General features: G+C 39.1%; 1 protein-coding gene across 4 annotated transcripts in view; it reads left to right on the top strand.

Annotated features, from left to right (window-relative positions):
- The window catches only part of znf407 (zinc finger protein 407), a 379,875-nt gene that overhangs the window by 164,175 nt on the left and 191,953 nt on the right, over window positions 1-23,747 (top strand). For all 4 annotated transcript variants that reach the window (XM_052023962.1, XM_052023966.1, XM_052023963.1 and 1 more), the window contains one exon: window positions 17,679-17,753. In XM_052023962.1, coding sequence (XP_051879922.1) covers window positions 17,679-17,753 — 75 coding nt within the window. The remainder of the gene's footprint in view (window positions 1-17,678; window positions 17,754-23,747) is intronic.

Genomic DNA, 23,747 nt, shown 5'->3' on the forward strand with positions numbered 1-23,747 from the left:
TGGGAAAATTCAATGTTCATGCTGTTAGGCTGCAAGGTTCCAAGACAGAAAATGAGGTGCTGTTCCTCCAGTTTGCACTTGGAATTCTCCTGGCAGTGGAGGAGGCCGAGGACTGACATACCTGTGGTAGTGTAGGAGGGGGAGTTAAAGTGACTGGCAATGGGGAGATGCAGATCGCGGATAGTAAATAGTTCATGTGGTTTTAACACAAATTTTTACCTGATTTTTGTGCAGTGGCCCTTCCCAATCGAGACTCTACATTTTTCTTTAACCAATAACTTTATTTACTAATTTACAATGCTTGGAACAATTTTAGATTAAAACAAGATCCTTGCTATCCAGGATGAGCTCTAGCTCCTGCTGTGCCCACCTGTCCCATGAGGCCTCCAGCAAGCCAGGTGATGCCACGTGCTCCCTCTCCTTGGACACTTGGACATGGACAGAGGGGCAGGCAGTCAGCTTGGACAGTCAAAGTAACACTTGTCCAGATGGCTGTCCTCAGCACTGCTGGACAGAATCATGCAAAAGCTCTATAGCTTATCATATCAAATCTTGCTTCCTCAGAACAGCTCACCAATGGATATTAATCCCTGAAATACCCTGTGAACCAACAAGGTGACATCTTAAGCTTACAGCACCGGCTAGCAGCAGTGGTATCTTCAGATCCTTTATACCACCTAAGAAGACAGATGTGACCTTAGTTTTTCTCATTTGAATGCCGGTTTCTCTGAGTGCAGAACTCCCTTATTGCAACACTGGGAGAATCAGCCGAGATTCTGTCCTCAAGTCGTTACTGAGACTTCAGTGCCAGTATTGAGGAGTGGTCTTTTGGAGGTGTGGTCTTTCAGAAGAGATGTTGAACGAGGACCTTGTTTACTCTCTTAGTGGTGCTGAAAGTGTAATACATTAATGGCACTGTGTTCCAATCCACTCTTAAGTGATTCCATTGACCTCAAAATGACTGAAGATGAATTTTTACTCTTTTGTTTTTGCAATCACTGCAGAGAAAATCATAATATTTAATTAATTATTATTCATTCTGCATCAATGGGATATTTTATCAATAGTTCGTCCATGTTTCTCTTCTTGTAAGAAGGGGAGTAGTTTTATTTTTCTGCTAATCATTTCAGACTGCAATTTCTTTGTTTTGCTTTGTGATTTACATGAGAATTTTGAACAGTATCACATAATGCTGCATGTACGTTTTGTGCTGCGTCTGATATGTTTTATCTTGTCGCATCACCTATGCTCAATGCAGATGGCCTGTAGCTGATTGGCTTAGGTTTTGAATTCATAAAACAGCACGAAATTGCAACTAAATGGTTTGCAGGGGAATGCAATCAAGAGCAAGGAACTGGGTGGATAAAATTCCAGTGATGAGCTATTTGGGATGAATGAGAAAAGCAAATCAAGCATGGGCAGTCTGCAAAATCTTGCAATAAACGAGACAGGAGAGTCGATCAAATCCTTCTCAAATATTTTTATGAAATTCCCAGCAGCCACCAAACTAGTTTCTCCAATAATCTGAACATTTACTACAAAGAAAGAAGTTTGCAGCATAGATTTGTGAGAAAATGAGGCAAAAACATTTCAGTATTTCCAATGTCAAAGCCTGAGCTGTGAACTAGTGCAGTTTCCTATGTGTGTGCTTGGGAGTCACAAAAAACTTGAGAGGACAGCCAGCTGTAGTTTGCACAACATTGTCAATAGTTTGTCCATTACAGCAACATCAGGAGATTTTAATGGTCAACAGAGCAACTAGTCAGTCCCATAGTGTTCCAGTTCCTGTTGCTTATAAGCTCCTCCTCTTCAGTTGATAGATATAGGCAGTGACACTAATACAACAACCCCAAGCTGCACTCTCCATAGTAGCCAGAACTCATTCTTCCTAAGAATGGTAGAGCAGTTAAAGTGCAAGGTACTCAACTTTGTCTGAGGCATCTTTCAAAGTGGTTGGGTGAACTGTAAACTAACTGATCCCTTGAAATACACTTTTCATGTATAGCCAACTAGAGTAGGGCACTGAAGTCAAGGGGAAATCTGTTGCACTGAGAACAAATAAAGAATGGGTTCTTATAGCCCAAAATGTTTACAACATTCCTTTCTTAAGAAAAAAATGACAAGCAGAATTCAGATGCCTTATTGTTTATATAAGAACATAACAAACAGGAGCAACAGTAAGCTGCTCGGCCTCTAGACCCTACTCTGCCATCCGGCAAGAACATGGCTGATCTTCTACCTCCTATCTCCATATCCTTTGATTTCTCCAATATGTAGATATCTATTGATGTCATTTTTGAAAGCAATGAAGGAATGAGCCCCCAAAACCTTCTAGGGAAGAGAATTCAAAATATTTGCCATGCTTTGAGTGAAGAAATTTCACATTTCAGTACTAAATTGCCTAGCCCTTACTTTGAGACTGTGACCTCCAGCTCTAGACTCTTCAGCTAGGGGAATCATTCTCCCTATATCTACCCTGACCAGCTCTCTAAGAGTTTTCTGTGTTTCAATGAGATCACCTCTCATTCTTCTAAACACTGAGGAATAGAGGCCTCATCCACTAAATCTTCTTGTGATATGACGGACAATTTATCCTAGGAGGCAGTCTGGTGAATCTTCACTGTACTCTTCTGGCAAGTATCTCTTTTTTAGATAAATGCTTCTTCTGACCTGGAACAATTTGTGAACCTCTAAGTGACTCCAGGAGTTTTAGAGCAGCTACCGTTACCATAGAACTATAGAACAATACAGCACAATACAGGCCCTTCGGCCCTCCACATTGTGCCGACCTTCAAACCACTCCTAAGACTATCTAACCCCTTCCCCCGACATATCCCTCTATCTTAAATTCCTCCATATGCTTATGTACAATCTCTTGAACTTGACCAACGTATCAGCCTCCACCACCACCCCAGGCAGCACATTCCATGCACCAACCACTTCCTGGGTTAAAAACCTCCCTCTGACGTCTCCCTTGAACTTCCATATAGAATTCCAGGTTATGTTTGCTGCTAAATTTGGCAGTGATAATTCAGACACATTACTTGAGATTAACTCAGTAGGAAGTAGGTTAGAAATCAAGAATTCTGGAAAGAGAATCTATTGAAAAATAACCTCAGTGGTTCTGCGTGTTAGTTGTGCCAAGCATTATAACCCATACACAGCATTGGAATTAGTTCATAAGATTGTGTGTGGTTTCATTTCAGCATATTTCTTCTCTGCAATTTCCCTCCCTAAGCGTAGTACATAGTGCAAGCACAAGAACAGGCCCTTCAGTCCACTATGTTGTGTTAAACTAATTAAGCTAATGACACCTAATTAAACTAATCCCTTCTGCCTGCATACAGTCCATATCCCTCCAATCTCTGCATACTCATGTGCCTATCTAAGAGCTTCTTAACCCTCTCTATCATACCTGCCTCCACCACTTCCCCTGGCAGCACATTCCAGGCACCCACTACTCTGTGTATATCTCCTTTGAATTTTTCCCTTTCCCCTTAACTGCATGTCCTCTTGTATTAGACATTTACCTCTCTACTCTCTTGCATAAGAACATAAGAAACAGGAGCAGGCAAATCTTATTACAAAAGAGTCAGTTTCTTCATTTAAGTCATTGATATACAGTAGATTGGAATATTTGAAGCCCAAATACTGATCCCTATGACCCCTTGAGTTACAACTTACCAATTTTGAGAATGACCCATTTATCCCATTTGTATTTTCTGTTAGTTAGTCAGTCCTTTATCCATTCAAATGTATTATCCTCAAAGCCTTCGGTCGAGCAGCATCTGTGGAGGGAAGAGAATTGTCGATACTTCGGGTCGACACCCTGCATCAAGCGTCAACAATTCCTTTTCCCCACGGATGATTCTTGACCCATTGATTTCCCCCAACAGTTTGTTTTTTTGTTCTCTCTGCAGTCCCTCGTGTCTCTAAGTTTCTCACTCTCTAATCATTGGTCATTTTTTCTAGTACATCATTTGGTGTCAAATTTTGTTGGATAACACTACTGTAAAGCACTTAGGCTGTTTATATATTAAATATGGTACAAAACTGTGAACTGCTAAACATATATTAAAAATGGAACAGTCTGACAGTTATGTATATTTAATCCTTGAAGGTATCCTCAAATCAGATGGCCTTGCAGGTGGCTTTGGTGCTGATGTTTTATCCTCTGATATATTATTCGGTCTGCTATTCTGTTTTTATTGAAGTTGATTTGCATTGTGTCTCTTTTCCCAATGGAATTGAATGACTAAGGATCTCTCAGCATCTCATGTCATCTGTCTGTTAATTCTTTCTTGGAGTTGATAGTGTAGTACACTGGGTAGTATTGGAGACCCAGTGCTGGGATGGCCATCCAGTATGCGTGTGCAGGATTTAGCATATTGGGAGGGGCCCAAGGCTGAGAATTCTCAGAAATCTTGTGCATAATTCCAGGATTTTGTAGACTATTTGTAAATACCTGGAGTCACAAGAGACTGCAGAGCAACAAACAAAATGCTGGAGAAACTCAGTGGGTCAGGCAGCATCTGGAGAGGGAAATGGACAATTGACATTTCGGATTGAGACCCTTCATCTGGACCGAAAGGTAGAGGCGAGATAGCCAGTAGAAAGAGGTGAGGAGAAGGGGTGGGGCTTGAACTGGCAGGCGACAGTGGATCCAGGTGAGGAGGGGTCATATGCAGATGGAGGAGGGGAGAGTAGAAGTGGCGACAGAGATTGGGATGTGATAGGTGGAGGCAACAAAGTGCTGAAGATGATGAAATCTGATCGGAAAGGAAGGTGGAGCATGGAACCAAATAAGGGAGCAGGGGTGGGTAGATGGGAAAGTAGGGGAAGGGGATCCACTGGGAGGAGTGTATAGGTGATAGCTGGAGAAGGGAAAAGAAAAGTGAGTGTAAATACGTAATTATTTTACAGTAGGTGTGACATTGTTCATCATGGAATATGCCCCACTAAGTTAGACAGAAATGTAATGTTGAATTATGTGCATTATAGTAATATGTTAATACTGCTTCTTCCTTGATTCTGATTCAAGATAGTTGGTTTTTTGAGCCTAGAAATTACTTTGGTTGATCTGGGCAGATGAATGCTTATCATATTTGAGTGATATTTGTCTGCTGTTTTAATACAGGCATTATCCTATTTATTTTAAATGAGCCAACACGTCTGCTAGAGCACCAGAGATAGGAATGTCATGCTAATCCATTAAATGTTCAGCAGTAAACATTCATTTCAATAATGATTCCCTTGTGCCAGAAAATGTCTAAGTGCTTCACATGAAGGAAAGCAAAGCAGTGAACACCAAGTGGTATTGGATAAGGGAAAAATCAACAAGCTCAGAGAGTAAAACTGAAGGCAGATATAAGGGAAGGATTTTGAATATCTTTCCAAAGCAACAAGGAATACTATGAGGAGGACTGAGAGGGGCAGGGCACAGTGGATAAAGAGAGGTTTGCCAGAATGAGTTCTTTTTCTCTGGAACAGAGAAAACTGAGGAGGAATTTTATTACAGCATTCAAAAAATCAATGAGGGGTCTAGATAGAGTGGATGGGAATGGCCTATTTCTCTTATCAGATAGATCAATGCAACCAAGGGACATTGATAGAAGGGTAAGAGAGGAGTTGATGAGAATTTTCTTTCACCCAGTGGGGGTTTAGGGTCCAGGACTTAGTGGTAGAAAGCATTATCGACTTTGAGAAGTGTCTGGGTGAACAAATGATGTTCTATAACTCCAAATTTGTGGACCAAGCACAAAGAATCAATTGTAACAGATAGTGGATGAGATAATGTGGGAAACCAGAAGAAGCCAAAATGCTGGAGGAGTACATGGTTTACAAAGCCCAGGAGTCAATGACTGGTCCTGAGAAGACAGCAAGGAAATAGATGGTGTCAAATATGAAGAACATGGGTTTTATGTGATATACTCTCTTCATGTTTAATGTTATAAGTTATCCACTCAATTCCTTTTAATCTAGAGTTGTTGCTATGTGAAATCTTTAACAAATGATAACATGACCCATGGATCAATAGGCATTCAATTATTAAGCAGTGTATAAGGTAGTTGAGGGTCAGTTAGTCCTACATCACATTCTCATTACCTTTCTCTTCATTCTCTCAAATCCAAAGCTTAAGATGGAAGTCTACAAGCAATTTGTTTGTTGGAAAATAGGTACATAGACAGTACATTTACATTTTTACTGCTACTGGTCCTAAAGATGCCATAACAGTGGTCACTTATGTTGAAGGTGTTGCTATGGAGTTACTTATTTTGCTCAATCTGGTGACCCAGTTATTCTTGTCCCCAGATCAATCAATGTTAAAAAATTCCAGCCACATCAAAGAACAGCAGCTGATCCTGCTCCTTCTCTTAGGCTTCAGAGGTAGCTTTCGTTCACAAATTGGTGCAGCCTCTTATGCCAGATAATCTGAAATGCTTGTAATAGCTGGAGGTTTATACACTGTCCAGCCATCTGTTAAAGGTATTATTTAACAGTTTGATTTCAGCAACTCACTATTAACCTTGGGACAGCACAAAGGCTAATAAAGGCCTGGTCTATGGGATGACAATCGATATTCCTTTACCTGCCATAAATGGACAACAAAGGCTGGAGTCAGGTCTATTGCCACAAGTAAGTTAACAGAAAGAGGAATGCTTCTCATCACTGATAGTTCTGGTTTTCCAAACAGTAATTTCTAAGCCTTTGGTCTCAACATGATATTGCATGTATTACATTGAGAGTAGTGTAGTGTTTCAGTACGTAATTGGGCTAGCAACTTGCGATCTTCATCAGAAGCTCTGATTCATTCATTCATTGACCTGTGTCAGTTCTGGTCTCATGCTTTTGTTGCCAGGATCTGATGTAGGAATTCCATGAAGGTAATGGTACTGTATTCAGGTTCACATGATTAGAGCTGGCTTTTCAAAATGACTCAGATTTTCCAATTAACGTTAGTTTAACCCTGCTGGTAGGTTTGAAATGGACCCCTGCCAAAGTTTAGTGTCAGCAATCCGGAAATGAGTGTTACTAAAGTGTCATTTTTCTTTTTATGTTCATTGTATAATTATGCAGTGCCTTCAAAAAGGAGTAACTCATTGACACCGACCTGGCCACTGTCTCAGATTGAAAGAGACAGTGCAAAGCCTTGATATAGTACTTGAACCAGTCTGCCTTAATTCCTTCTTTTATGTCTTAAGGGAAAATTGTATAAATATTTGAAGCTGTGTAAAATTATTGCTTGCTTCCATTCCTTCCTCGGTCCTTCAGTGGTTGAAACACCTGTTCATACTTCTGTTGCTTGAAAACTCATCAATGTTCCTTTGGCTGGCTTCCTGCCCAACATAATCCCAACTCGATCAAAACTCTGCTGGTGGTATCTAATCGTATCCCTCATCCATTTCACCATCATCATTGAACTAAATTGACTTTTTGTCCTCTGTCTCTCTATCTCCACATCCTTGCCCAGTCCTACAAACTTCTGAACTCTCTATGGCCCAACAATAGTGGCTACCAGTGCATTGCTAGATTTTTTTTGCTTGACCACTGATGGATGTGCCCTCAGCTACCTGAGTCCCAAGCTCAGGAATTCCCATCTTTAACGCTTGCCTCTGTCCTCTTTCAAAAAGCTCCTTTGAACACAGTTCCTTGGCGAAAAGAACATCTTGGTCCTAATAGTTCCTAATGTGGTTCAACGTCAGATACTGGCTGATAGCACTGCAACATGCCTTGGGATATTTTACTATGATATATCAATGCAAATTGCTTTTGTAGTAGTCATGCCAAATTGTCTACTCTCTATTCTGAAGAGGTTTCAGCCTTCCTTTGTAAAAGGGAAAATGGTTGATGCTGCTGATTTGTGTCATTTTTAGAGTAAGCAAACTATTACTTCAAACACGCTCCTTCTTTGACTGACGTGCACAGCTGTAGAGCTGGGAGGCACCTGCTAGAGGTGACTATATACAGATGTTATAAAACAGCCACTGATAATTAATTAATAGATGTTCAGAATCTGTTAACTGAAAGAGACACTAAGGGAGACTTCTGTAACAATTTTGCCAACTGCTTTCACAATTTCACGTTAATATTTAACACCCATCAACAATTATGATGTATGTTTCTTTTTACGTTAATATCTTTAGCTTGGTAGATTTGAAAGCCGTGGTAAGTACTTTTAAATTGCAACAGTCAAAGTCTGTTGTTAAATTGAGGTTTTACATTTGGGATCCTTAGAAGCAATCTTTAATGAAATGCAAAACTTCCGCTTCCCTGAAGGGGGGAAAAAGTCAGGTATCTAATTGCGACACATTATTTACATAAAGAATAAGTTGTTTCATGTGGTTCATTTTTTTGTGTGGTGTGAGATGATCATTTGCATATAGGTTGCTTTGAGTGGCTTCCTGCAGCTGTTAAGGATCATAAAATGCTTCCAGGGACAACAGATTTCACAGTAAATTTCTCAGAGCCATCACAGAATTGATGAGGTTTGCTAAATTGTCAACAGCAGATCTGACAATTTCATTCTTCGAAAAATATGAGCAGCTTTCTTCATTCTTCTCTCTAATTTACAGTATACATGGGATATCTGCTTTTTTTGTTCGATGATGCAGCCTGCATTTTGTATTGCTAACAATCGAGAAATTACAAGTGACTGCCAGCTTGCAACAAAAAGCAAAAACAATGGATGCTAGAAATCTGAAATAAAAATGCAAAATGCTGGAAATACTCAGCAGGCAGGCAGCATCTGTGGAGAGAGAAAACTGGAGTTAATATTCCAGGTCTATGACCTTCCATAAAAAACTTTAACACTTGTAATTCATAGAGCATAGAACATAGAACAATACAACACAGGAACAGGCTCTTCAGCCCATGATATTGTGCTAAACTAATTAAACTAGTAATTAAACACCTAACTAAACTAATCCCTCTGCCTACACAAGGTCCATATCCCTTCCATTCTCTACATATTCATGTGCCTATCTGAGAGCCTCTTAAACGCCTCTATCATGTCTGCCTCCACTACCACCCCTGGCAGTGCATTTCAGGCACCCACCACTCTCTGTGTAAAAAGAAACTTGCCATGCACATCTCCTTTGAATTTACCTCCTCTCACCTTAAATGCATGCCTTCTAGTATTAGACATTTTGACCCTGGGAGAAAGATACCAGCTGTCAACTCTATCTATGCTTCTCATAACTTTACAACCTCCTATCAGGTCTCCCCTCAGCCTCCACCGCTCCAGAGAAAACAGCCCAACTTCATCCAACCTCTCCTTATAGCACATGCCCTCTAATCCATGCCGCATCCTGGTAAACCTCTTCTGCACCCTCTCCAAAGCCTTCACATCCTTCCTATAACTGAACAACCAGAATTGAATGCAATACTTCAGGTGTGGCCTAACCAGAGTTTTATAAAGTTGCAAAATAACTTCCTGACTCTTGAACTCGATGCCTCAAATGCTGAAGCTTTCTCAAATTCAGATAGTGGTTTGAAAAATTCCAATGAAAGATTTCTCAAAGTTCTACTTCGAACTGATAAAATCATAATGGTGATATCTTCTATCGTGCTTTAAGGGTTCTGTTACTATTTGATTGCAAAACTCTTTGTTTGCCAGCTTTGTCTGAATTATTTTCATTTCTATCACTCAGGATGTCCCAAAATGTTTTAATGAAATATGGCATAGCAGCATGTACATGCAGTCTGTTATTTCCAGTAAAACAAAGAGGTAGAAATTTATCCTGATGTGTATGCACAAAGCATGCAATATAGGAAATTATGAGTTTGTTGTCAGGAGCACCAAATTTTAGAAGCAGAGTTCAATGCATAAACATTAATCTATCATTTACTGCATTCAGTTTCTATTGCCACATCTGTATCATTTCAATATGCCATGTTGATGATATTCCTAGCAGTTTGCACTGCAGAATATAGTCACAGATGTTTGCCATCCAGAAGTTTGCTACCTTTCTAAAAATATTAACACATCATGAAGACTGAATATGATTGATAAGCTACTCTGAGCTCACCCCTGAGGCATGTGTTGCAACTTGAGCCCATTCAGGTATCATTGTCCCATAACGTATTCCTAATTACATGATGTCCTTTCCCCTTAGCATAAAGGATGGTAAGAGGAATATGAAGAGAGACATCCCTGTTTACTCCATGATGTATTATCAGTGGTTGAACAAAATGTAACTCACGTAACTTAACTTATTCCATGGCAAAAAATTGTGGTGTACCTGTGATTTGGGGGAACTAAATCTCAAGGTGACTTGGAATGCAGTTTTATTTACACGACCTTTTCATTTTAGTTTGATTGTTCTTTCTCCACATTATAGCATCAGTCCAATTGTACTGTGGGTCCTCCTACCCAGTTTTGTACAGCCCTATCATCACACTCTCTGCTCCATTTTTTAACTTGAATGACTTTTATTTCTTCACCTCTCTATGTTATATTACTCTGTTTTTTTCATTGGTCTGTCTTGCTTTCAGTTTTATTTTTTATTTTAATCTATCTCCTAATTTCTGATTTTGATTTCTTCGATATTCACCACGTTCCAAACTCTGTCAAGTATTATGACTGAGATCCTGTTTAGATGAATGGAATGATGTCCTTGAAATTCAATTTGCCAGAGTTGAATAGCCTGTAATGTTATACAAGATTATTACCCAAACATTTGCTAAGCTGTCATTTGGGATAATCAAGCCCAATTTTCAGACCTTTACCATGTAATTTTTTGTTTTCTCAGTGATTATCCCATCTATTTCTCAGAGATGAATAAGTTTTTACATGAGTACCTTAGATTAGCTATCATATTCCACAGAAGGTTTACACTTCAGAAGAGTAAGTGGCATGAAGGGCATAATTCATTAGAGCATTCCAAAAACTTGCCATCAGCTCAAAGCCTTGGTTTAACATAGGGGGAAATGCAATCTTTGTCAGAAACTGATGGTTTCAAAAAACGGATGTGATAAGCTACTCAATAGACAGGGAACATGATTCTAAAACAAGTTCCAGTGTAATGAGATGATCAGCTGATCAGGGATATTCTAAGACCAGCTCTATTATCCAGGTTCTTGGATAGGCAGCAAAGTTTGCTCAAAATAGGACAAAACAAGTCAAATTGTACTCTCCATCCTCTTGAAAGAGAGTCTCTGCTTCTGTCTTCAGAAGCTAAAGCTGTGAATCCTGTAGAGTTGGGTTTCCTTGGCTCTGCTCCCAGATACTGGGAGCTGTTGTGGAACTTAGAGTAATGTAAATGTCTGTCAGATTGCTTCATATTGTGTCTTCCTACAATAGTGCCACGTGGAGTTCAGTTGCTTCCATTCAAAGCTTGGTGTTCCTAATTCCCAAACTGTCTGAGCTGCCTGAATGCAAAGGGACAGGTTGCTAAGATTTTTGACCATTGGAATAAAACGATTTTGCTGCTTTAGTGAAAATAGAAGTGTACCAGTCAAAGCAAGAAGCAGCTCAAAAGTACTCAGCTGCAAGTTATTATTAATGAAAAGGCACCGTCTTTGTTGAGCTGTGCTGCAAGTATTGTAGAATGGTAAGTATATTCAGCATTTTATCACAACATGAGGCAGCATTTTCTTTAGGAAAATGCACTTGCTTCCATTTGTTTTATTGTCTTGATTGATGACCTGATAAATGTCATCTAAATGTCAAAATGTTATTATCTCCTGTGAAGATATCAACATAGGTAGACTTGCTATCATCTCAGCAAAGAGACAAACATGATGACCAAGCTATTGCTTAGGAAGGATTTAGACTATGATGCATTATTTTGAATGCTGAGTAGGACAGATCCCTAAACCCTTAAAGGTTGCTTATAATGGTGGCCAATCTAGTCTATTTTGCAAGATAATTGAATTCATTACAATAGCAACAATTATTCCCTTGCTTTGGGACTAATTACACCAAATCCAACACTGAAGCAAACTACTAGAAAGGTAGTTGGGGAAAAAGTGGAGATAAGCAAGAAATCTTGGCTTGTTTGAAAACATCTGTAATGTTGCTGTTCCAGCTCTCATCTGTTTGGTCTATACATGCTTATTGTAAGTCAATGCAGAAATCAATGTATTTCAATGGATTGAATACCCATATCGATAGAGACGGTTGTCTATGGAAGATATTCCCTCTTGTGGGAAATATTCCTACTTTCAAGTGCTGCAGTTATGTAATCAATAACCAGTTATAGATATTTACCTTTTCTGGCACAAGCCTTGATATCCCTAATGGGATATATTCACTGGAACTCTGAAAATCCGTTAGATGAGTGCCTTAAAACAGAAGATTGCCCATCTAAGAATGGACAAGATCAGACACAGTGGAAACCAACCCAGCCAGGAGAGGGAAGGTGATACTGAGCAGTAATGTTGGGCAATTTCAGGCTGATCTGAATTACTTTGGTACTAAAAGGACAAGTGAATGGGATAATGAGGAAACCTTATACTTGTGCAGCTATATGCATTTTATTGTGTGATGTGGCTTCTAGAACAAATGGATAGTAGGGAGTTACAAGCTGGTTAAAGTATAAGTATGGTGTTCAAACTTTGACCAGGATATCCTTGTCTCTACAGAATTTGAAACTTCATTCTCTGCAGCAGGTGTCATTAAAGTGGCTTCATACTTAACATCACATGAAATCATGTCAAACGTGTCCATGTTTAGTTCTGCACCAAAACTAAGTAAAGGCACTGAATGTTACGTAAAAGCTTCTCGCCACTACAATTCATCATCCCAACATACATCAAGTACGAAGGCATAATACAAAGAAAATTGCTTTCCGGCACATAATTGGACCTTAAAGGACAGCTGTATTTAAAAGAAGATTCACTGACCTTATCTTGAATAACTTGGAATAGGAATTGGTTTATTATTGTCACTTGTACTGAGGTATAGTGAAAAACTTGTCTTGCATATTGTACGTACAAATCAATTCGTTACACAGTGCATTGAGGTAGTACAGGGTAAAACAACAACAGAATGCAGAGTAAAGTGTCACAACTACAGATGAAGTGCAGTGCAGGTAGACAATAAGGTGCAAGGTCATAACGGGGTAGAATGTGAGGTCAAGAATCAGTCTTATCATACAAGGGAACTGTTCAATAGTCTTTTAACAGCAGGATAGAAGCTGTCCTTGAGCTTGGTGGGACGTGCCTTTGGGCTTTTGTATCTTTTGCTTGATGGGAGAGGTGAGGAGAGAATGTCCGGGGTGGGTGGGGTCTTTGATTATGCTGGCTGCTTTACTGAGGCAGCAAGAAGTATAGACAGAATCCATGGAGGAGAGGTTGTTTTCCATGATGTGCTGAGCTGTGTCCACAACTCCCTGCAGTTTTTTTGTGGTCACGGGCAGAGCATTTGCCATACCAAGCCGTGATGCATCTGGATAGGATGCTTTCTATGGTGCACCGATAAAAATTGGTGATTGTCAAAGGGCACATGCCAAATTTCTTTAGCCTCCTGAGGAAGTAGAGGCGCTAGTGAGCTTTCTTGGCCATGGCGCCAAAGTGGTTGGGCCAGGACAAGCTATTGGTGATGTTCACTCCTGGAAACTTGAAGCTCTCAAACCTCTCGACCTCAGCACCATTGATGTAGACAGGAGCATGTGCACTGCCCCCCTTGAAGTCAATGACCAGCTCTTTTCTTTAAGTACCCTTGCTGTATGGTTTGAGGAATCTTTGCACCAATTGAGCTCCTTTCTGGGACAAGAGTGTCATCTTTTCAAGTTCACATTTGCAACCTCAGTGTGTGCTGCAAGTATAATGTTAAATGAAGGACAGATGGTTTAATAATCTTAGAAGCAAAAATAATGTTTGTTTTATATTTGTATTATCATATTAAGGTAAATGTATAAATGTAGATGTTTGACAATGGTGTATTTACAGAGCATCTTTAACAATGCAAAACATCTACTGGTGTCTCAATATCCAACAATATGCTGATGAGTCACACAGGTGACCAACAGCACATTGGAGTGGGGGGTTTGGGCTACATATTGGAGCTAGAGATGTGAAGAGATTCAGGAATGAATTTCTAGAGCTTAAGGCCTTGGCAGCTGAAAGCATGACCATAAGCTTAAGGAATTAAATATAGAATTGATCAAGAGACTAGACTGAAGGAAGCATGTTGATACCTTGAAGAGTTGTTGGACTGGAGGAAATTACAGAAACTCAGAGGCGAAGTTGTGGAGGCCTTGGAAAAGAATGGTGAGAACTTGTTCAGATGGCTGTCCTCAACACTGCTGGATGGAATTGTGCAAAAGCTCATCATATCAACTCATCACTTGCTCCCTCAGAACAGCTCACCAATGGATAGTAATCCCTAAAGTGATCCAACAAGCTGACATCTTCAGCTTACAGCAACAGCTAGCAGCAGTGGTATCTTCAGACCTTTTACATCACCAGAGAGGGATATTATGGCCTTAGTTTTTCTTGTTTGAATGGCAGATTCTCTGAGTGCAGAAATCCCTTATTCTAGCACTGGGAGTATCAGCCAAGATTTTGTCCTCAAGTCGATACTGAGACTTCAGTGCCAGTATTGAGGAGTGTTATACTTTTGGAGTTGTGCTCTTTCAGAAGAGATGTTAAACAAAGACCTTGTTTAATCTCTTGTTGGTACTCGAAATATAATACATTAATGGCACTGTGTTCCAATCCACTTCTGTAATGATTCCATTGACTTCAAAGTGACTGAAGATGAATTTTTGCTCTAGTTTTTTCAATCACCTCAGAGAACACCATAATATTTAATTAACTATTATACATTCTGAATCAATGGGATATTTTATGAATAGTTTGTCCATGTTTCCCTTCTTGAAAGAAGGCGAATAGTTTTATTTTTCTGTTAATCATTTCCAACTACAATTTCTTTGTTTTGCTTTGTGATTTACGTGAGAACTTTGAACGGGTATCACATTATGCTGCCTGTATGTTGAAAAGAATGGTGAGGATTTTAGCATTGCCTCCCAGTCCAGTGGTGCCTCATCGTATATAAGCAAAATACTTGGGTGTTGGGTGAGGTAGTGAGGTGCAAGATGGTGCATAGGCAAAAAGAGTTTTGGATGGTCTGAATGTAATGGAGGGTAGCATGAGGGTGACTGGACAGTTGTGTGTAAGAATAGTCAGATTTACAGAGACAGAGGCAAGGATGAGGATTTCAGGAACACATGAGCTCAGGCAGGGCAGAGTCTTGAAGTTCATCTTGGGGACAAGATTGTGTATACTCCTGTTCAGTTTCAAATGGAGTCTAGGAAAGGGATGAATTAGTGCCTTGGAAACAGACAGTAGACTGGAAGTTTATCTTTTGTTATTTGCACCAAGTATCTGATGTAACATTTTGGCAATAAACTCCATTTCATTGACTTAAATGCAAGCAAGTTTCAGAACCAGTCAAAGCATTGTGTATACGATAAAGGAACAACCTTCATTGATTTTAGTCCTCCCAATAACAAACTCTCTGTTTACCTAATACTGATAATAGATGAGCAATTTGACAGGGTTCAGAGAGGTGATCAGGAAGTAGAGGTGGGTATTGTCAGTGTACATGTAGAATCTGACACCATGCTTTCAGATATGAGGCGTTATGATGCAGAAAGAGAAGCTGGTGCTGGTGATTCTTTGCCTGTGATTAGATGGAGAAGGATGGAAATATAGTCCATCCCAGCTGGATGCTGGTGAAGGTTTGGAGGAGAATGTTTAATGCATCTTTTTAATACTGTTTCCTGTTTGTTACCAACTGTGGGGTTATTGCTATTTGCAGCGCTTGAAGTTAGAAACAGTGGAGCAATGAATTAGAGCACTAAATTTCAATGGGCAGTTGAGCAGGAGGATTCAATGTTAACTCGCACCTCCCAGGATATGGTTGGAGAAGACATCGATGAGTGTAGCCAATCCTACTTTCCTAGAAATGGAGGCATTAACCTTCATGTAGTGATCAATGGAAATTACTTCTTCAGAAATAAAATATTCTGGAGAGACTAAGGGAGAAAGGGCTTTACTCTTTGGAGAGAAGGAGGGTGAGAGGAGACATGATAGAGGTATACAAAATATTAAGAGGAATAGATAGAGTAGACAGCCAGCGCCTCTTGGGCACCAATGCTCAAAACAAGAGGGCATGGCTTTAAAGTAATGGGGGGGGGGGGGGGGGGGATGTTCAAGGGAGATATCAGAGGAAGGTTTTTTTTTACCTAGAGAGTGGTTGGGACATGGAATGCGCTGCCTGGTGGAGGCAGGTATATTGGTCAAATTCAAGCAATTACTAGATAAACATATGGAGGAATTTAAAATAGAAGGATATGTGGGGGGGAAGGGGTAGTTTTTAGGCAAGGTTTAAAGGTTGGCACAACATTGTGGGCCGAAGGGCCTGTATTGTGCTGTACTTTCTATGATTCTATGATATTGATAGAAGATACTGCATCATAATGCCTTTTGCATTATTCTATGATGTTGTTTATCATAAGATGCATATTTATTACTATTACATAAGTTTTGAAATGATTAATATTGTGCACATTTGTTACTTTGCTCTGAAACAGTTCAGTGGCAGAAGATGCATTATTTTCCAAATGATTATTAATACACAATGCTAACTTAGCTCAATTAAAGTAACTACTATAGTTTACAGTTCTGGGAACTAGTCACAAGGCAGACCCACATTTTTGTTTATGTCAATCATTTCTCTATTGGCTCTCATGCATACTTCATGATTTCTTTCAAAATCTGAGACTTTTAGACGCATTAAATGTTGTGTCAACACGCAACTTGACTGCATGGTATTGATTTCAAATAAGCATGTTACTTTACAGGTTTTGACAACTTTGCGATTTTTGTCACCTTTCTTTGAATGCCACTAAGACCACATGCTGTATTGATTTTGTATTTTGTTCTTGTATTCATGTCAATCTAATGGTTGGATAAAAACTCCTCCTTGTAATGCTGCCAGATCCCTCCATCCCCTTTCTCCACCAGTATCCGAACTGGACGTGTTATGAAATAATTATCCTGGAATCTGCCTTCAGTGGATTAAAAGTGCTCATGACTGACTTGAACCTTGCTTCTCAAAATTTCAGTAATCTCTATGTTGTTGGGCATCAGTTTAAAGGGATTCCTGGCATCCAACAGTGATATCATCAATGGAGCAACTGCAAAGAATTTGCAGAGATCACAAACAAGGAAGGAAATAACACAATTTTAAAAAAATAGAGCACTAAATAAGACTTGGAACATAGACATAGACATATGCCAAACTTAGTTTTAAGCAATGTGATAGAATTGATGAATGACTTCATCATGAAGGCACTCCTAGGTAACAGTAATCATAATATTATTGAATATTACATTCAGTCTAAGGGAATGAGGAATGAGTCTAAGACTAGTGTTTTAAACTTAAATAAGGGAATGATGAGGACATGGCAGCTAAAGAGAGCTAGCAAACTAGGTAGTATCAAACTGACAGCTGGATCCAGATGAAGAGTCTTAACCTGAAACATTGACTGTCCATTTCCCTCCACTGATGCTGCCTGACCTGCTGAGTTCCTACAGCATTTTGTTCTTCGTGTAAAAGCTCTCATGTCTTATACCCTGCTTTTACTATACAGTTTCATTGTAGCCAAGGCAAGAGGCATGACCCAAAGCAGAAATGAACAAAATGTTTGTTTTTCATTCTATTTCAGATGGGCCTTTGTTATGAAGAAACATCTCAGCACCCATTTATTGGGCAAACACGGCATTGGAACGCCAAAGGAAAGGTAGGAGAAACAGCCAATAATACCGATTTAATATTCTTTGTATCTTGTCACTTCTGGTCTTCATCCTGGTACAATTCACAAAGTTGAATACATCTTGATTTTATGTTCAACAATCTTGTTTATGTAATTTGACCAAACAAAGCAAGTCAGGTGATTTAATACACTGTGGACCAAATTCACTGCTTGGGTATTTTAACAGTTTATGCTGTGTTTGATCCCCGCCACAAAAGGAGTCTTTTTAACCCAACTCACTGGCTGGAAAACCCATAGTACACATTTCACACACAGTCCTCATTACCCTTCATTGACCTCACTGATACTTCATGGCTTGTTTCAAAATCCAAGATTTGTAGATGTGTTAAATTCTATGTCAACTTGCAACTTGACTTCAGTGGAGAGTAAAATAAGGCAGGCTGCAAAACCTATGTCATGCACAATTCTGTCACATGCCTGACAGGCAAATTAAATTAAAATTTCCCCAGAGTAGTCATCCATGGACATTATATGTTACTTTAGAGGTTCTGTAGCTCAAAACTTAAACCACATTTACCGTCAAGCTAGACTTTGTGGCTACAATAACTGGTAATTTACATAGAAGTCCCTTTATAATCCTACCAACAGTACTAATATGCACTTAATTTAACTATCCAGTAGTTGCGGGCTGTCAACTGCCTGTTTGGTTAGAGTAGGTTTAAATGCAGCCAAGTGGTTAATAATTCTTTGCATTTGTAACTTTTCTTTTGAACTAAAGGTGCAGTCAGTCTGTATTTTCTTCTGCAGTAGGTTAAGATTTCAATAATTTCTCATGAAAACCTGTTTTTCATTAAGAAGAAACCTATCCATTTGAATTTATCAGATTAAGCAACAATTGTTTGTGATTTACCAAGTGCGATTTCCCAGAGAATTTTAAAGGTGAAAAATTTATTGCTGTCACCATTTTAGAAAGCCCTTCTGATAGAAATCTTTCTTAATATATTTACATTGCTTTGAAATAATGATTTGCAGTGAGATTGTGCAAATAGCATTTTCTTGTAATAGAATAGATTGATTTCTGTGAGTTGTTAAGTGTTTAGTTTTGGTTTTCCTTTAACTGTACGGTTTTTACATGTGTTTAGAATATAATGGTCTTCATGTTGCAGAGAACAGCACTGACTTCTGGTAAAGTAAGTAAAGTAAAAAATGAAGAAATTTGACATGTTTGTGCTACTTATAAGGCACATATACCTTGTACAAACTATTTAAGAAACAGATTAGCATGTTTATTTATTACTGTGATGTTGTGTATGCATTACAAGATGCATTTGTGGTCTTGATGTGATTCTACAAATATGTGTCAGGACAGAGATGTAAACAGTTTTCAGTGACATCGATTGTGAGAATTAGAACTCTTGCACTGGTTGAGCATCCTTTAGGAGTATGTTCAATCTCAGTTAGCTCAGGCCTAGTTTTGTCTTGCTGCTTAAGGGCTGCCCATTCCTTGTAATTCATGCTTCATGTTTGTATACAGCCCCAGCACTTACAGTCTTCACAATTCTGGACATATCCTCTTTTCTAAATCATCCCAATGATTCTGTAGAAGGCATGTCCCAACCAGCCAATTAGGGAAGTCTGATGTTAACAAGGAGCAGGACATGTGTTACTGCCTCCTGACGCAGGCCATGTTTATTCATTGATAGATCAGATTCCATATCAGTAGCTGGGTCAGATTCTTAATTGAGGGCTTCCCTGTTTAGTGATTGAGAACATAATCATTTCCAAGAGAACTTCAATTGACTGGATTTATTAGGTCAACCAATGAACATTTTTTTGGTATGGTGCATGGCTAAGTTAATTTTTTGTGCTGCATCTGAGAGTCTTCATATTGCAGAATATCCGCAGAAATGATCTATGACTAGAACTCAATCCATTTGATTAAATAAAGCTGGCATCATGGCCTTTCATGAGCCATTGGTGGCAAGGCTGATAGGTTCATAGTTTCAAATATCCATTCTCAGGATGAGACACAAATTAAAGATGTCTTAGTAACCATGATGAGTAACATCCAGGAGGTGGCTATGGGCCTGCTTCCTGACCTGTATCGGACCCTGTGGTGATAGATTTCACACATAGTGCAAGGCAAAGAATTCCAGGATTTTGTCTTCAATGGAGCTGAATTTCAGAAATTGAGCCCAGTGCAGAGCTGTTGCTATGTCACACATTTAGCACTAGTGATGGAGGATAAATATCTACCTCCTGTTTCCAAGTGGGCTCTACTGTAGTCAGTATTCCTAATACTACGTAAACCACAATTCAGGAACATAGGGACAACAGTAGACCATTCAACTAGATCACAGGAACTTGCACCTTAACTTGATCTACCTGCCTTGGCTCTGAAACATGTTTCTAACAAGATTTTATTCATTTCTTGAGCTTCAATACTCTAGATTGGGGAGGGGAGTTCCAGATTTCTACTCCATTTTCAGACAAGAGTTGTGTGTGTGATTGAGAGGACATCTCGGACATGAAGGTGTTCCAGTGCACCTGACATCCTTGTCCTTGTGGATGACGATTATTGCCTTGGGAGGTGCTTTTCCATATTTCCTTACAACATTGAATAGGGCCATTTGCCCATCAAGTGTTTTGCCAGCTCTTAGAGCATTCCCATCAATCCTATTCCTCATGTTTCTCTGTAACATATTCTCTCACGTATGCCCATTAATACCCCCGATTCTTCCACCAACCTCCCACTCTAAGGGTAGTTTAGGTCAGGATGCTGTCCTGACTAACTCCTATTTCATTGACCTACTGCTGAGATAAGTAACTTCTGACATCTACATCCATCTTGTGTAAACTATGACTCCTACCAATAGTGAGTCTTATGCCTGGTTCTTATTCATTTCTAATTAGGCTCCAACTAGAATACTAACTTTTTGCCAAGGGAATTCACTCTGGCTTCATGTCTGCTTGGCTCTTATATGGACCAAAGCTATAATGAATTTTAGAACTGAATGGCCCTGATGGAACCATTGCTGAGCATCTGAATTGAATATTGGAGGTAGTATCTGTTTTGTTGATGAGAGAAAGAGCACAAGGGGGAATTGAATTAGACAGCAGGGTAACCAATCCACTATTGAAGGTGCATATTAGTATTGGTAGGAGTGACTATCACATATTCCTCGTGTAAATCAAGTCTCTTGTATTGTACTATCGACTACTCCATCAATCACTTTGCTGTCAATTGACATCAGACGAATAATTTTCAAATTGTTTTTGTCTTCCTTTTGTAACTAGACAGTGTTCTACGTTGCTTAGTAGATTCCATTATTTTGGCTATACTGGATAAATTTGGCTGAGGGGACAGCTATTTCTGAGTACAGACTTTTAGTATTATATCTGGAATGTATTGGAATCTTTAGCCTTTCCTGTGTCTCGGTCACTCGTCATTCCATTTGGCTAAAGTCTGGCATCTGAGATGTTGGAGGTCTCAAAGGAGCCAAGAAGAATCATCTGCTCTAAACTTCAGGTTACACTTGAGACTTACACTTGGGGTAATTAATTATGCTTAATTATATCCCAGTTTTTAGCTGCATTTATCTGTACTGAATCTGTTCCATGACGTCAAATAGGTTATTCCCTTGCATAGGTTCTTTCACCCATGAATAGCCCAACAGATCTTCACAACACCACCAACTCTGTCAACAGTGTTCTACAAGCCATTCTTAGCGACGGACAGCTAGAACACACCAATACCTTATTATCCTTCCTCCAAATGGTGACTATAATGAACGGGTACCAATTTATCAGATGATGCAAGACAACAGTTAGTAATCAGTAGATGGACAGAACATATTTGGGATTGGGGGAGCCCAGGACATTGGCTGATGGATGAGATGGTTGTGTAGTTCAAAATCAGTGGGAAGTAAGGTTGCCAACAGATATGTTTGGGACTTTTTGTATCTTAATAGAAAGTTGTCTGTCTTGTGGGACATTGAAATGGGATGCTTGTTGTTCCATAAAACAATAGGGTCCATTGCGGCAGTGCAAGGATCCCCAGGACAGACACAACTCTTTAAAGAGAGCAGCTGCTGACATCTTTACTATTTAACCTGAAGCCCTGTGGAGACTCTGGCCATAGACATGAGGTAGGAGCATGCCTCTTCCTCCCCCTCCCTCCTAAATAAAGCATTATCTTCCCAGTCTTGAGGCTCACTCGGTACCAGGAACTGCTTAAGCACAGTGATAGGATTGAGACCCACCTGATTCTGGGCCTAGACACCAGGGACCGACCTGGGCACCCTGCTCGTAAAATCCACCCATAACCTCCCTTACTATTGGAATGTGGTGTTGGCAACCCTTGTAGAAAACAAACATTCCAGGTCACCTGACTGTGTCACTGAATAGATTGCTAAACACACTATATTGTCATGTTAGTGCATTCTATTCTGCTTCTGAAATTCATTCCATTTGTTTGAGTAAATTTCAGAGTCAGATGCAATTTCTGGATATGCAACCCACCATTAATCGGGGCAATTCTTTCTTTCTGTCTGTTCCCCCTCTCTCGATCTCTCTGTTTCTCTTCATTCCTTTCTTTCTCTGCCTCTCCCCCTCTGTTCCCACTGCCTTCCTCTCTCTTCCTAGACCTGTCCCTCTCTCTATCTCCTTCTCTGTGTCTTTCCTCCTCAACTTAAATACTTATTCTAAAGAGTCAAAAGCAAAACAAAAGCTATAACGTATAATTAACACATGTTCTCGTTTTTTCCTCCTCTTCATATACACACCTGCACATAGCCTCTATATGTTCTTACACTCACAATAAATATAAACATTACCTCATTAAAGTTTTGTTGTATTGTGCTTTTTTCAAAAATTAATTGGGGAAATATTCCATTGGTGTAGCTAATTAAATACTGTTGATACTTCCCAAGAAATAAGATGCATTCTGCAAATAAGTAGCTTGTAAAATCCAAAGTCAATTTACTGAGTCACAGCTCTGACTAAAATATCAAATCCAAATCTTGCCATTTGGGAAAGTCTGTGTTCAAATAAAAACCACTGAAGATACTGAAAGACAATAATTGTAAACATACTATTATCTACTTTGCAATTTTTCAAATATATTGTTCAAATGCTTTATTTTATACATTAAGAATGTCAGTTACCAAATAGAAGAAGGAATGTGACTTGGTGGGAAAGATTAATTGAAAAAATAGGAAATTTGCAGAAAACGTACAAATTCCTAAGTGTAGTTGGTTATACAATAAAGTTTCTTCAAAATACCAATAAAATATTATGTAGTTATTTAGAATAGGTATTCAGTGAAATGTTAAATGCCTGAATTGACTTTAATATATAAAATTAATTAAGTGAATCCAGTTCTTTGCTGGGATTAGGCAGCAGATAATATAATGGAGGAAAAGCTTCAGAACATAAGAACAATTTTCAACCAATCAATGTATTTCAGTCTTACTATTTATTAAACCATATTTTAATGGAGAAGTGGTGTTGATTGAAATACATCATTTTATTTGTTGATTGTGATATTTCTACACTTACCACCACAATCTGAGTCAAAGGATTGTTGGTTTAAGTTCCGTTGCAGGCACTTGAGCACAAAAATATAGACTTGACTCGACAGTGCAGCACTGAGAGAGTGCTGTATTGTTAGAGATGCTGCCCTTTGAATAGAATCCTATTTACCCTCCCAAATGCGTATGCAAGGGTAATGTTTCGAAGAGGAGCAGAGGAATTCCGCCTGGCAACCTGGCTGATATCTAAGAAAATAGAACTAATTGTTATCACAACTCTCTTTGAAAGTACTTGCTATATGCAAACCATATACTTCATTTTCAACATTACAGCAGAGGCTACACTTACAAAAGTATTGAACGATACTATAGAAATGAACGATGCTATAGAAATGCAAGTTTTTCTATTTTTTAATTAACACTAATTGCTGAACAAGAGAACATTTTTAGAGTGGTTGGCTAAAGATGTTTTCATTTAGATATGTTGTCT

Source organism: Pristis pectinata, chromosome 9 (assembly GCF_009764475.1).
Source record: "Pristis pectinata isolate sPriPec2 chromosome 9, sPriPec2.1.pri, whole genome shotgun sequence".
In the NCBI taxonomy this organism is placed as follows: domain Eukaryota; kingdom Metazoa; phylum Chordata; class Chondrichthyes; order Rhinopristiformes; family Pristidae; genus Pristis; species Pristis pectinata.